This window comes from Galeopterus variegatus, unplaced genomic scaffold (assembly GCF_000696425.1).
Source record: "Galeopterus variegatus unplaced genomic scaffold, G_variegatus-3.0.2 Scaffold228, whole genome shotgun sequence".
NCBI classification, from domain to species: Eukaryota; Metazoa; Chordata; class Mammalia; order Dermoptera; family Cynocephalidae; genus Galeopterus; species Galeopterus variegatus.
The window spans coordinates 168,268-183,252 of record NW_007726339.1 but is presented as its reverse complement, the minus strand read 5'-3'; the positions used below and the strand labels follow the sequence as shown (position 1 = coordinate 183,252).

The following is a 14,985-nucleotide window of genomic DNA, read 5'->3' as shown; positions in this document are numbered from 1 at the left end:
TCTCTGGCTCCGTTTGCATCATGCCATCTCCAGCATTGGTTCTGAACTTGCTCCACAGGCTCGTCGCTGAGTTCAAGCGTCTGGGGTCATCGGTCATCTATGCCAACTTCAATCGCATCATCCTCTGTACAAAGAAGCGCCGGATCGAAGATGCCCTTTCCTATGTAGAGTACATCACCAACAGGTGGGGCCGGGGTGATACAGCCTGTGTTGGCTTTGGGAGAGATGCTGAAGGGACCCCTTGAGGTGCCAGGTGTCCTGGGCTAGACTGGCCGGTGCTTAGGAGCACAGTACACACTGAGGGCAAAGCAGCAACTGCATGAACAGTGGGGGTTACTGCCGTCTACGTGTTGTAGGCTGCACTCAGGCATGCAGGCAAGTAGAGTGTTGATGTAAACTTTTCACCACATCAATAAGGCAGCTGAGAGTTGTATGATTCCAGGTGGTCAGTCTGTGCAAAGCGCTTAGCGGCCACAGCTGGGCGCTGTAGTTGCGGCATTCCAGCAGTTACTGCCTGGCTGCATTCCAGGACATTCCTGAGGCTCTTTCTTGGACCTGGCCATCCTTGTCGTAACTAGGTATCTCTCAACGTAAATAGAAGACAAGGCAACAGCAGCATCTGCACGACCGCATTCCTCCTTTTGTTTGATTTGTTATGGGGAGCTCACACTCCTAGCGTGCGTTTACATTGAACACGAATGAAACACTTTTCTAAGCACAGAGAGAGAACTTGCTAATGGAGGCACAAGAATCCGGGTGGATCTGGTCTGGGTAAGAGTGCAGGAGCAGTGCAGGGGCACCACAGAAAAGCTGGTGTTAAATAGTTGTCTTACTGCTGAATGGTAGGAGGTAGAGTAGAGACTTTTATTCCTGATCAAAGCACATGCACTGGAGTAATTTGAAGCACAAAACGCTGTTGTGTTCCTACAGACCTGCTGTGTGCCCTTGTGTCTGTAGTGTGACCCTTTGATTCCAAGATGAGCTCTTGATCTGTCGGTGGGCATGCTATGTGCCTGATAGGGCTGACTGAGCCCAGAATAATATTTCAGACAGTGTGGCTGAGGCTCTAATAAGAAGGGTATGCCTCCCACCCACCATGTGGGCTGTGGGCGCAGCTCCTGGGGTGTCCAGGGGTGGGGGACCAAGGTTGGGTCACGTTGAGAGACAGGCTACCATTCTCACCCTTAGAGCAGAGTTGGGGAGAATATAAAAAGTCCTCCTGGAGGAGTCATGGTTTGGTTTATTTAGCTGCATTTTAAAGATGATTGTTGTTTAAGATTTCCTTCATTCCTTCTTTTTTTTGAGTTTTCTTTTTCTTTTTTTTTTTTAAATGGACCGCAGGTGCACGGGGTTAATCATAGGGAGACCAGCTTGACTATGCGTGATGAGAGGGAAGATAACTCATAAGAGCTGGGTACCAGGACACATGCTGTTGGCCACGCATTGCTGCAGGCTTGCTAGGGCCAGGGAGCAGAGGCAGGCAGCCTCAGGGCCTGCCCCCAGCATATACTGCATCTCCTTTTCCTCATTGTTCTCATCAGCTCCTGGGGGTAGAGCTGGACCTGTGGCCAGTCTCCTTGGTGTTATGTTTATCATTTTTCCCTAGGAGGTTTGAGAGATAATGGAATCTGAATACACTTTGTTCTTTTTTTTTTTGGCGGTTGGCTGGTATAGGGATCTGAGCCCGTGACCTTGTTGTTATAAGGCTGAGCTCTAACCAGCTGAGCTGACAGGCCGGCTCTTTTTTTTTTAAACAGTGTTTTATTGATTGATTGATTGATTGATTGATTGGCAGCTGACTGGTACGGAGATAGAACCCTGGGCCTTAGTGTTATCAGCACCATGCTCTAACCAAGTGAGCTAACCAGCCAGCCACTCACTTTAAGTTCATTTTTAAGTGGAGGGTAAGTAGATAGGTACAAAGAAAAAAGGAGGAAAGTGCCAAATGGGAAAGGTGTTGGTTGCATCTCCTTGGTTTCTGTGTTGCTTCTTCCGCAGCATCCACTCTAGAGAGATCTTCCATTCCCTGACAATTTCTTTCTCTCGATGCTGGGAGTTTCTTCTCTGGATGGACCCATCTAACTATGGTGGAATCAAAGGAAGAGTGTCATCTGGTGTTCACTGTGGACAGGTAGGAGCTGAGGTTGGCATTTGAAGTGGCTGTGGGCTCCACGTTCTTCCCTGCAGTGGTACCAAGTGCTTGGGGCCCATGCGCTGGGCACTAGGCCTGCTTGCATCAGCTTACGGGGGAGAACATGAGCCACAGACAAGGACAGGTAGGACGCAGCACCTTTCTTGCTGTGGCAGAGGGCTCACTGTGGGGGCAGGAGGTGGAGGTGGCTCTGCAGTGTAAGGTGGAAGCACAGACCTGAGTGAAGTGGGCGGCCTCGGCAGGTGGCTCCCTGCACCCCCTTCCCACCGACAGCTTCCTCTCTTCCCTCTGTGAGGACCCTCGTGCAGGACACAGGCCTCTGTCCTCAGGGCAGGTTGTGTAGATGACGGCTCTGAGGAGGGGCCAGTTCGAGTGGTCAGGGCAGGCAGTGTAGACGACAGCTCTGAGGAGGTACAGGCAGTTAGGGCAGGTGGTGTAGACAGCAGCTCTGAGGAGGGGACCAGCATGTGGTCAGGGCAGGTGCAGCGGGTGTTGGTGTCTACATATAGAAGTGACCCATGCTGTGGCGGGAAGATAGGCCCACACAGGAGGGATGTCCACAGTAAAGCTGGGTCTGCGACAGATTGTCACTATCCCAGAAAGAGATTCTAGAACTAGGGAGAACTGGTCAGGGGATCTCTGGTTGATGCTTCCCTTCCTTGGAGGTAGGAGTGAATAATTTTAAGGTCAGTCCTCGTCACCTACGTGTAGAGCATTTGTGCGTCAGACTGTGTGAAGCCACACTGGTCAGCTGGGGTCAGATGGACCCAGGCTTGAGGAGACTCGCTCCAGTGCCTCCCCACTGTGGTGCTGCCATGTGGACACATGGCGTCTTTGTCTCTGTTATAGAAAGACTCTGAGAGAGGGGGGCGAGCAGAGGATGAGCAGGAAAATGAGGACGATGGGGACGAAGAAACAGAAGAGGAGGAGGGTGTGCAGGAATCTGATGTGGAGGAGTTACTGGAAAACAACTGGAACATTTTGCAGTTTTTGCCTCAGGCAGCCTCTTGCCAAAGCTACTTCCTCATGATCGTTTCAGGTGAGCTGGGAGTACAGGGTGGGGCAGGCCCCACAGAAGCTTTCCTGTGGCCTCGGCTAGTGGTCACTAAATGAGGCTCTGTGTGATAGCATCACAGGAAGGGAGATACTTGGAATCAGGTCTGGGTGGTGTGTGCCCAATGGTCAGGAGTCCATGAGACTCGGCCCTTGCCAGCTGCTGTGTCTTCTCCCTCTGCTCCAGGCTCATCTTACCCTCAAGGACGGAAGGAGAAGGGTCACTGTCCTTCCCTCCGGGCCTTGTTCTCTCAAGAAAGCCCCTGGTGAGCAGCTGCCACTGGTGTGTCACTGAGGGATTTTCCCAGTTCTGCTCCCAAGATCTGTTTCAGTAACATATTCACACAAATTCCCTGGGGACATTTGTGTTGTGCACACACAGTAACCAAGATGAACCCCTGAGACATCCTGAATCAACTGCCCACTAGCTGGTCTAAGTCCTCTTTTGAAATGTTCCAGTGTGCGGGCCCAGTTTTTTGAGAAGTTTGCTGATACCAGGAGTCCAGCCTTGCTTTTGTTAGGAGCCACTTTCTCACTCACTGTCCACTGTGATGGTTAACAAATGTTGTCTAATGTGTGCATTGCTCTCTCAGGATGAACCCGGTGTCAACAAGTGTTCCTTATTACTCCCGTTTCTCTGACTGACTTGGCTCATCTAAAGGCAGCAAATAGGGCCGGCCCGTGGCTCACTTGGGAGAGTGCGGTGCTGATAACACCAAGGCCATGGGTTCAGATCCTTATATATAGGGATGGCTGGTTAGCTCACCTGGGAGAGCATGGTGCTGACAACACCAAGTCAAGGGTTAAGATCCCCTTACCGGTCATCTTTTTAAATAAATAAAAAATAAAAAAAAATAAAGGCAGCAAAGAAAATCAACTCTAATAATGACATTTCAGCCTTGTCTGTCTGGCAGTTTGACCAGCCACAGGGTCTCCTCAGATTCTGGGGCATTTCCCAGTGTTACTGACCCTCTGGACCTGTGGCTCATGCCTGCCTCCCTCTGCAGCATACATTGTGGCTGTGTACCATAGCATGAAGGACGAGCTGAGGCGCAGCGCCCCGGGGAGCACCCCCATGAAGAGGAGGGGGTCCAGCCAGTTCTCCCAGGAGGCTGAGGGGGCAGCCGGAGCCCTTCCTGGTGAGCAGTCCCTGTCTCACAAGGCCACTGCTGTGTGCCAGTGACCTGACCCCTTTGTGTGCCTCCTGGTCCAGGCAGACAGGTGGGAGGTCCCCAGTATTAGGGCAGGCCCCAAGTTCTCTCCTCAGTATCATGTTTCTTCCCAGGAATGATCACCTTCTCTCAAGATTATGTGGCAAATGAACTCACTCAAAGCTTCTTCACCATCACTCAGAAGATTCAAAAGAAAGTCACAGGCTCTCGGAACTCAACCGAGCTCTCAGCGATGTTTCCTCTCCTCCCTGGTTCTCACTTGTTGCTCAGTAACCCTGCTCTGGAGTTCATCAAATACGTATGCAAGGTGAGGACACTGATGTGTGTGTGCAAGGTGAGGATGCCAACATACGTGTACAGGTGAGGATGTGAAACGTGTGTGAGGTGAGGCTGACACACGTGCGAGGTGAGGATGACGACGTGTGTGTGAGGTAAGGGGCCAGGCATAAATTGATCATTCATTCCACCAACATTTACTGCAACCCTGTCACATGCAGCCGCTGTAGAGGCATTTGGGCTTAGGTGAGGAAAGGCCCTGCCCTCGCGGGCACTGTGCCCTGATGGTGCAGACAATAAACCAGCAAAGGGACAGGTCAGTTTAGAGATGCATGTGCTGTGAGGATGGAGGCGTCTGAGGGGCACTGGGGCTAAGCCTCACAGGGACCACGTGCAGATCAGAGGGAAGCACATGTGGGCAGAGGGGGCGGCACAGGTGCAAAGACCCTGGGGTGTGGTGGTGAAAGTCACAGGCCGAGCAAGTGGTGAAAGAGGCTGGGAGGGAGGAAGGTGCTCGAGGGTCACGTGAGGCCAGTGGGCTGGATGAAGAACCAGAAGTGGACTCCAGAGACCAGATGAGATGAGAGGAGAGATTGGCTGAACACTGGTACCCTAATGGGAAAGGCAGGCTGAGTCCAAGAAGAGGATAGTATTACCAGATAACGACCGTGCGGTGTCATCCCTCACAGAGCACTTACTGTCCATTACATTACTTGGCCTTCCCAGCAAACTGCATCTCACACACGAGTCGGGTAATGCTCAAGATCAAGTGACTGCCTCAGTTTTGACTGTGGTAAAGAAATGTTTATAGTTTACCACTTTAATTTCTCTGTATCCTTTAAAATGCTTTAGATTTATTTTTATTAGGTATAATTTACATACAGTAAAATTCACCCATTTCAGTGTGCATTGTGAGTTTGGACAAGGCGTGCAGCCCTGTGTCGACCAGCACAGTCAAGACAGAACGTTCCCTCAAACCCCCAACATTCCCCCTCCTGCAACTCCCAGCAGCCACTGATCTGTCTGCTGTCCCTGTGTTATTTTTTAAAAGTTTCACGTGGTAAAATTTACTCTTTGCAGAGTGCATCTGTATGATTTTCATAAGTAGATAGAGTTGTGCCACCATTGTCAAGACAGAAAACAGTCATCACCCAAAAATAATCCCCCATGCTGCCTTTAGGGGTCAGTCCCTCCTCTCCCAATATCACCAGTGGAATCGTGTATTATGTAGCCTTCTGGGTCTGCCTTCGTAGCAAATCACACTTGAGCTTCATCCACACTGTTGTTGCAAATCACAACGTTCCCCTTCCTGTGGCCGAGTAGCATCCATTGTATAGAAGAGCCACAGTTTGCTGTTCACCCGCTGGTTGAAGGACATTTGGGTTGTTTTCACTTTTTGGTGATTAATAGCAAAGCGGCTGTAAACATGCTCATGCAAGTTTTTGCGTGAACATAAATTTATTTTCTCTTGGGTAAAAAACCCAGGAGGGGAATTGTTGGTCATATCGGTAAGAGTATGTTTACCTTTATAAGACACTGACCCACTGTTTTCTGAAGTGGCTGCACCGTTTCACTCTCTCGTTAGCAGTGTATGACTAGAGGTCTAGTTGCTGCGCATCCTCACCAGAATTTCATTATTGTTCATCTTTAAAATTTCCGATATTCAGGTAGGGGTGTGGTAGCATATCATCATGATGATGGTTCTCATCTCCCTGATGGTTAATGGTGTTGAGCATCTATTCATGGGCCTGTTTGCCATCCATGCATCCTCTTTGGTGAAATGTTCAAATCTTTTGCCCATTGTTAAAAATCAGGTTTGTTTTTTTTTTTTTATTGTTGAGAGTTCTTTATATATTTTTGCATTTTGAGATATTCTGGATGCAAGTCCTTTATCAGACATGTGATTTCTGAATATTTCCTAACAAACTTCGGCTTGCCTTTTCAAAATTCTCTTAACGGTCTTTTTCAATAAGCAAAAAATTTTAAGTTGGATCTAACTTACCAATTTTTTTAATGGGTTGTGCCTTTGGTGTTGTTATCTAAGGAAGCTTTCCTTTAACCGAAGATTTTCTCTTGTGTTTTCCTCTGCAAGTTCTATAGTTTTAGGTTTCACATTTAGTCTGTGATGTATTTTGAGTTGATTTTTGTACAATGTGCACGTTGTTGATTGAGGTTCATATTTCTGCATAAGGATATCCAATTATTCCAGAATTATTTGTTTGAAATATTATTCTAGGGTTGGCCAGTTAGCTCACTTGGGAGAGTGCAGTGCTGATAACACAAAGGTTGAGCATTCAGATCCCAGTACTGGCCAGCTACCAAAAAAAAAAAAGATTATTCTTTTTCCATTGAGTCATCTTTGTACCTTTTTCAAAACTTCATTGGCCATATCTGTGTGGGTTTCTTTCTGTATTCTCTTTTTATATATTTATATTGGCGGGTACAATTTGCTAATATTTTGTGGAGAGTTTTTGTATCTGCTCATGATGGTTATGGGTCTGTAGTTTTCTTGTACTGTCTTTATCTGGTGTTGATATCAGGGTGGTACTGGCCTCATGGGATGAGTTGGGGTGCTCTCCCTCTTAGGTTTTCTTCCTTAAATATTTGGTAGATTCACCAGTGAGGCCTCTGCACTCTAACAGAGAACTGTTGGTGTAGAGAAGGCAGCTCTCTCCTCTGATGTGTCTAAAGGGGTGACGGAGGAAGGGAGGAGACAACACTGAGAAACCATAGCTTGAAAGAATCAGCTTAGAGGTTTCCAGTCCAGACAGCAGCAGGGAGGCCCTGTGAGCTGCTTCCTGACAGGGGCTGTGGTCTCTGCAGGTGCTGTCCCTGGACACAAACATCACAAACCAGGTGAATAAGCTGAACCGAGACCTGCTTCGCCTGGTGGGCGTGGGTGAGTTCTCTGAGGAAGCCCAGTTCAGAGACCCCTGCCGCTCCTACGTGCTCCCTGAGGTCATCTGCCACAGTTGTAATTTCTGCCAAGACCTGGACCTCTGCAAAGACTCCTCCTTTTCCCAGGTGGGACTCAGCTGCAAAAACCCTTTGCTGGTGGAGCCAGAACATGCAGACATCCCAGACCATCAGAGGGTCCTGCAGCTTTGTGGGTCACACTGCTTCCCCCTGCTGGTTCTTATTGGGTTAGAAACAGGTGCCCCTCTTAAGCCACTGTACTACCACCTGCCTGAAAGTTGTCCCAGTAAAGGCACAGTGCAGGTTGCATGAAGTAATTTGAGCCCTGCAGCCTGGAGTGCAACTCTCTCCAGCCCCTTCCTCTCCTACACGGGGTCCTTCTTGTGGAGACGCTGCCAACGGCACGATTGCCTGGGTGGGCTGTGGCTGAGGGGCCATGGCCGGGGTGACCTTTCACTCCTCTCTTTGCTCTGCCTAGGATGGGGCTGTCCTACCACAATGGCTCTGCTCCAACTGTCAGGTTGCCTACGACTTGTCTGCCATTGAGATGGCCCTGGTGGAAGCCCTGCAGAAGAAGCTGATGGCCTTTACCCTGCAGGACCTGGTGAGCAGCAGGCCCCACCCCATGCGGCCTACACTCCCGGGAAGCCAGGGGCATGAAGGTCCTGAGTATCCTCTAAGGTGACCGCCTCAGCTGGTCAGTCCAGGCCCATGGGCCGTTGACTCATTCTGTCAACATCTGTTGGGCACCTACCCTGGGCCCAGAGCTGGATTCCTAGAGTTTCACTGTAGTGGAGAGAAATAGAACGAGTCCTGCAGTGTGACAGTGGTGGCGAGCATGAGGAGAACAGGATAGAGAGGGTTTGCTGCCATGCCCAGCAAGGCACAGGAAGGACTTGCCAAAAGGGTATCTGTTCAGAGATCTGAGGAGTGTGCCCATGCGGCCTTTGAGGGGTGGTGTCCAGGCCTGGTGTGATGGACAGAGTGAGCACAGGGCGTGGAAGAAGCCCCTTGCAGTCTGGGGTTGGGATGCCCATAGCAAAGGAGGGGGTGTTGGGAAGGAGCTGGCAGGGTTAGGATAAAATCTTGAATTTTATTCACAACTGAGGCCTGACTGCAAACAGCAGGGAACCGAAGTTTGCTAGTGGTTCCATGATCAGTTCCTCCTCAGCAAGGCTGCAAGCAGGTGGTGGGCGAGGGTCCAGCAGGGATGGGTGGGCCGGTGCCTGACAGGCTGCTCCCTCATTTCAGGTCTGCCTCAAGTGTCGTGGTGTGAAGGAGACCAACATGCCTGTGTACTGCGGCTGCACAGGGGACTTCGCGCTCACCATCCACACACAGGTGGGTGGGCCCAGCCTCAGCTCTGCCTTGCCTCCTTTTCCTCCTCTCTGGGTGGGACTGGGGTCTCACTGTGGCTGTCTGTTCTTATAGGTCTTCATGGACCAGATTGGAATCTTCCGGAACATTGCCCAGCACTACGGCATGACGTACCTCATGGAGGCCCTGGAGTGGTTGCTGCAGAAGAATCCTCGGTGGGGCCGTTAGAAGCCCATGGATGGGCTCATGGGACACCAGGCATCCTCAGATCCAGAGAGGTCCACGTCCTCAGCTCCGAGTGACTGGGCCACTGACCACCTGACTTTCCAAACTTGTGACAACAGTCCAGGGAACAGGGCCAAGCCAAGGAAAACCATTTTCGGGGCACTCAAAAGTGGCATGAACTTGCAGGAGCAGGAGATGTCTCCATCTTCGCCAGAGCCGCCACCAAGGCAGATTGTGCTCTGAGAGGCGGCTGGAGGGTCCTGAGGGATCATTTCTTGCTGAATAAACACGTTTCTTGGCTCTGTTGCTTTCTGTGCCTGCTGGGAGCACTGGGAGAGTCCTCTCAGAGGCGCCTCGGGGGCTGTGACTCCCTGAGATTGGGCTGAGGTGGGACCTGGGGCCAAGTGGGCTCCTGCATGCTTCCCCACAGCCTCACGGGAGCAGGATATGGGCTGGTTTCCAGGGAATCCAGACCCTGAACCAATGGGGACCTGGACTTTGCTCCTCTCTGTCAGTGGAAATAGGGTCTGGAGGGGAGCGTCCATGACACTGAGGGTCTCAGCAGTGAAACCCCTGTGGAGTCTAGGCCGAGAAAGAGGGCCTCAGACCAGAGCTTGGCCCCGAGGCGGGCCTGCAGAACCCACCCTTTTCTGTTACGATCACAACAGGGATCTCTGGTCTTGAGGTGTTCTTTATCATGGGCTTCAACGTCACATGATAAGACCTGGATTTTAGGAAAATATTTCTTCACATGCAAGATTTTAGGTTCTTCAGCTCTGGGGATAGGGGCTGAGGTGGGGGAAGAGGAGGGAAAAGCAGTGGCAGTTGTGTCTTCAGAGGGATCAGCTCACTCCTAGGAGTCCTGACTTCCTGGTGGCCAGGGAAGGCCATGGCTACCTTGTGGTCAGCGCAGCAGGCAAGGCCTCCCAAGTTGGGGCCTGGCCGGCAGGTGGAACTCTACTGTCTTGGGTCTCGGGACAGCTTTGCCTAGCAACTCAGGACCCCTCATCAGTCTCAAGGAAACAAATGTGTCTTACTTTCTTGTGTATCCCTCAACCTCCACTTCCCACAGAGGACCAACCAGAAGCAGGAAGAATACTCCAAGTTAGCAAGGCAGCAAACAAGTATTAAGTGTGACTCACAAAGGCAGGTGGGGAGACCCATATGCCCTACAGGCTTGCAATCACTGTTGGCCCAGAAGCTGGCTTTAAATTCATCCTTGCTGTCTGTTATGTCTGAGTTACACAGTATTTATTTTTTACTTTTAATTTAAAGTTTCTTTCGATCATTGCTGTACATATCTGTGCATGATGGTGGGTCTCAAAGGCCAGATTCCAGTGGGCATGTGTGTGACCCCTGGAGGCCATTCAGGCCCTGGCCACCTGCTAGGGAAACCTGACTCCCTGTGTTCAGGCCTCCCAAGTGGAGATCTAATCAAATTAGGGCGGCTGGGGGAGGAGAGAACCAGCTAGCCAGGCTTCCAGGAAGGAAAGCTGAAGAGGGCCTGGGGGGTAAGGAGAGCAGCTATCCCCAGCCTAGCACCCACAGCAGGACCAAGGGCCACTTGGTGCAGCCATGGTGCCAGCCTGGCCTGGGTTCACTCTGAGGCCCACTGAGGGCTGGGGCATTTGGGGTGGGGAGGGATTGGAAGTTGGAAACCTGAGCCCCTGGCCCTGTTTCCTGAGCTGCCTGCCAAGGGGCCCAACTGGAAAAGCCAGTTTCTCCAAAACTAGAGCTGGATATCTTGCAGACCAAACCCTGGGGATGGCACAGGCATCCAGGTGAGACCCTGGAGGCTGATGACTGAGTGTGGAAGGGGCTTGGCATGTGTGGGCAGGGGGGAGGATTTTTCTCATTGCCTGTCTCACCCCAAGCTACCTGCAAACATGACGGTGCCAGGACCAGGAACTTGTGCCAAAGACAGCGCAGGTCTGAATCCTACCCCCTTGGTTTCCTTGTCTGTGAGATGGGATGTCATCTGCAGCTGTCACTGAGGTCCTGCGCAAGGCTCTTTGTGCAGCCTTGCTTGGACCAGCTCGCTCGCCATGGGGCCAAGCCCTGGTCTCCTCCAGCAGGGTCTGGCCTGGCAGGCGCCAGTCTGACTATAGAAGCATCTGGGGATACAGTAACCAGATTACTCGGTCCCTGATGCAGTTAGTGCTGGCTCCCTGGGATCCTCATCTGTCCTCCTTTGCCCCTCAGTCCCCGTGTTAAGCAGAGGTTTGGGGAGTGGACAGGCCCTTTGGTCTGAGCCAGTGGACTTGGCTTTCACTTTCCCATGCACAGCTCTCATGCCTTCCTCTGCTTCACTCCCCCTTCTCGGAATCATGCCATCCTTTCCCACATTTTGAGATGAGGCAGACACGGGTTTGAGACACAGGTCTGGGGTCAGGGGTGACCCTGCAGGATGCTGGCAAGTGCACTGATGAGGTGGACTGAGCAGCCAGCACTGGGATGAGCCCTGAGTCCTGTGCATTCAGCCTGTGTCCCCACTGCCCTGGTTCCTTAACGTGGCAGATGTGGCCGAGACCTGGCTGGATGTGGGAGCAGGCAGGCGTGTGTCCTGCACACTCTGCACCCAGGCTGGAGAGGGGAAATGACCCAGACTAAGGACACCATGCAGCCCACTGAGGCTAGAAGCGTCTGGGGAAGGGGACCAGCCATCTCATACTAATTTCATGGGTTCATGGTGCTTTTCCTGATGATTTTCCCCAGGAATGAGGCCAAAAGGTTCTGATCACAGGTTTATTGGACTCTGAGCATGTTGTGACTTCTTGAGGAAAGGTCCAGGCAGAGTTCAAGTGACAAAGCTTGTGCAGAAGGGGCGAAGAGCAGCTTCCCTGGGGCCCCAAGAGCAGGGGCAGAGTCCCTCAGCACTCAGGTAGCAGTGTGAGAGGGTGGTGGGTGGGCAGGAAAGGGCTGAGGAGCCTGTGGGGTGATCAGCTGGTGGGAGGGGGTGGCGGGAATGTGCCTCTCCCTACAGACTTTGGTGAGGCTGGGGGTAAGTGGAGGATGGGTCTCAGCAGCAGAAGCGTGGTCCCCTTATCCTCTTGCACGGGGGTCCTTGATTCCCAGTCTCATGGAAACACTTGGCTGTTGAGGTGGCTGGGCAGGGGCCCAGGTCCGCTGTGCCAGGTCCCCAGTGGGGCTGCCGGGGCAGTTGGGGACTCTGTCTCTGTGACCCTGCTGAGCCTAGGTCTGTAGTGCAGTGTGATGGGAAGGACAGGAAGCTCAAAGTTGGGCCAGACCTTTGGGGTCCGTGGGTGTGGAATCCTGCTGGGAAGACTTGGAGGTGGGAAACTTTTGTCCTACACTCTGATTGGGAGCGTCCACCATCCTCTCGGATGGGGCAGAGAGGGGACAAGGTCGTGGGGGCAGGACGGCTGGGCCTAGCTCTGCCCCTTGTCCCAAGGTCAGCTCTCCTGGACTGAGGGCTGATGGAGGGCTGGATGGCCGGTCCTCAGAGCAGTGACCCAGTGGGGGCGGGGCCTGGCCCAAAACAAGGGCAAGGGTCACAGGCCAGCTACCTGAGGGGTGCCTTGGTGTACACACCTTGTCAAATTTCTTATGGCTGTAGACCTTGTTTTTGTTCATGAACGTTAGCAAGATCCAGTCGCACAGGAAGGAGCCCTGGGGCCAGCAGAGACCAGAGCGTAAAGGCCTGGCAACCCCCCCAACACCCATCCAGACCCCCAAGTGGGTTCCTTACCACCCCGATGGAGGTCAGAGCTGTGGCCAGATTAATGACGGTGGGAATCAGGCTGAACTTCCCTGCCTGGGGAGAACAGGCTTGACTTTAGACAGTGGCTGCTGGGGTGAGGGTGCTCAAGGGAAAGGAGTGCATGAGGGAGATGAGCAGAGCCAGCCCAGCTCTACGTGGAGCCCCCAACTCCAGGCAGCACGACCCCAGTGGGCTGCGGTACCTGTCCGTGCACGATGACATCAATGCGGATCCCGTAGGCTTTGATGAGCGTGCGGGTCGTGGTGCCGTTTAAGTTGTAATACTTGGCAAACCTGGAACGGAATGACCCAGACACCTGTGTCCAGGCTGCCTGACTCCGTGGTGGCTGCGGCAGGTGCCCTCCGCCTTCCAGCTCCAGGGCTGCTCCTGGGGCAGCTCTTGCCTTGGGACCTGCCCTCTTGGCTCTGGAGAGCAGGAGCAGCCAGGGTGGGCATCCTAGGGAAGGCTACCTGAAGTTGTAGCCCGAGGAGGCGGGGACGTGCTTAGGGTCAAGCCTCCGGAAGGAATATTTGGGGTTGCACTCTGCTGCAGAGAGGTCCAGGTCACAGTCCCAGTTGATGATGACCCCAATGACGCCGCCCTGCCGAGAAGGGAGTCTAGGATGGGATGAGGAGTGCACAGGGGAGGGAACCCTGCTGGGACACACAGCCCCGTGGCTGTGCATAGATACACGTCACAGTTCCCACGGGGCAGTTTAGGGCCGACAGCAAGGGGGACCCGGGAATGTCCCACTTCTGAGGCATGAACAGGCTCTCGTGGCCCACCAGTGACCAGGTGTCAATAATTCGGCAGATGCCATGAACACACAGAGGAGTCGGGCAGGTCACTTTTCTTTCGTCTGCCTGAGGAGGGATTTCTTAGCTGTGACAGACCCTTCCCACGCAGCTGGAAGCCAGCACCCAGCCCGCTGCCCAGCCCACCCTCGCCCTCACCTTGTGCGCGAGCTCTGTGAAGTTCTCCCGAGCCTGCTCCACGATGAAGCCCAGCTTGAAGATGGGGCAGTAGAGGTCAGAGACCTCGTCGAACGTGCAGTGCTTCAGGTACTGGTCCTTGCGGTTTGCGATGTTGCCCCTGCAGAAGTGGCAGAAAGGAGACGCCGTGAGCCCACACAATACATTCCCAGTAGGCAGCCCTCCCACACCAGTCCCGTTGCCACGCCTGCGGCTCTTACTTGGAGAAGTGGAATTTGGGGTAGTGGATGCTGTTCTTGATGAGGATGGTGAAATTTGGGGCCATCTTACCCAGAAATTGGCTGAGGAGGCACAGACAGGGATTGCTAAGTCCCCCTCTGAAAGCCCCCCACCTAGTAGGGGCTCTGCCCTTTCCCGCGATGTCGCCCCCTTCCCCCGGCGATCTGGTCTAAGGAGCCGCGGAGTGGCAGGGCTGGGAGCCGAGGCCCGGAGGGTGGGGTCGCTGGCGCCACACCTGAGAGCGGCGCCGTCTTCCACCGGGCACCAGCCGGAGATCTCGCAGGTCTTGAAGGACCCGTGGTAATAGGGCACGCAGCGCCCAGTCCGCGGCCCTGCGGAAACAGGCCGCAAGGGGGCGGTGAGGGCACAGCTCTGTCCCCGCCCCGCCCCCCACCCGGCCACACTGACCGTTCCCCAGCATGTCCAGCTCCCCAGCCGCGCAGTCATCGTCCGAGTGGCAGGTGGCGTTGTGGACTCTCGCGCTCTAGGGTGGGGACGGCCTGGTCAGGGGTCGCCGCAGCCGATGCCAGGCGCCCCAGCCCCCCAGCTCCACCTTCCACAGCCTCACCTCGGGGCAGGTTCCCTGAGTCTGGAAGGGGGTGACCTCGATCCTGGTGATGACGCTGAACACGCTGCCCCCCTGAGCTCAGAGAGAGGGGGCGGTCGGCCGGCTGCAGCGCCCCCCACCGTCCCTGTCCCGGCCGGGGGCGCGGCGGCGGCGCGGGGGCGGGGTCGAGCCGCACCTCGGGGGGCTTCACGTACTCCTCCACGTCCCACACTTTGTGCTCGGACGTGGTGATGCCCTTGACTTTGGTGATGACGGAGCTCTCGGGGCCCGTCTCGCTGTCCTGGTAGCTTTTCTGCACAATGAACACGTACCTGCGGGGCAGCGGCGGCGCCGGCTCCGGAGGCGACCCCGGGAGGAGGCTCATCCGGCCGGGA

At 53.7% G+C, this 14,985-nt stretch overlaps 2 protein-coding genes across 2 annotated transcripts in view; one reads left to right on the top strand and one right to left on the bottom strand.

Moving 5' to 3' along the window:
* The window catches only part of POLE (polymerase (DNA directed), epsilon, catalytic subunit), a 50,181-nt gene extending 40,768 nt beyond the window's left edge, over positions 1-9,413 (top strand). The window contains exons 40-48 of the mRNA XM_008566169.1: positions 59-184; positions 1,999-2,131; positions 3,002-3,191; positions 4,213-4,344; positions 4,491-4,684; positions 7,477-7,677; positions 8,048-8,173; positions 8,821-8,910; positions 9,001-9,413. Of these exons, the coding sequence (XP_008564391.1) occupies positions 59-184; positions 1,999-2,131; positions 3,002-3,191; positions 4,213-4,344; positions 4,491-4,684; positions 7,477-7,677; positions 8,048-8,173; positions 8,821-8,910; positions 9,001-9,114 (1,306 nt within the window). The 3' untranslated portion in view covers positions 9,115-9,413. The remainder of the gene's footprint in view (positions 1-58; positions 185-1,998; positions 2,132-3,001; positions 3,192-4,212; positions 4,345-4,490; positions 4,685-7,476; positions 7,678-8,047; positions 8,174-8,820; positions 8,911-9,000) is intronic.
* A 2,429-nt stretch (positions 9,414-11,842) lies between these two features.
* The window catches only part of P2RX2 (purinergic receptor P2X, ligand-gated ion channel, 2), a 35,267-nt gene continuing 32,124 nt past the window's right edge, over positions 11,843-14,985 (bottom strand). Inside the window, 11 exon segments of the mRNA XM_008566204.1 lie at positions 11,843-12,741; positions 12,821-12,886; positions 13,035-13,125; positions 13,303-13,433; positions 13,786-13,924; positions 14,025-14,105; positions 14,279-14,375; positions 14,452-14,527; positions 14,612-14,683; positions 14,787-14,933; positions 14,935-14,970. Of these exon segments, the coding sequence (XP_008564426.1) occupies positions 12,343-12,741; positions 12,821-12,886; positions 13,035-13,125; positions 13,303-13,433; positions 13,786-13,924; positions 14,025-14,105; positions 14,279-14,375; positions 14,452-14,527; positions 14,612-14,683; positions 14,787-14,933; positions 14,935-14,970 (1,335 nt within the window). The 3' untranslated portion in view covers positions 11,843-12,342.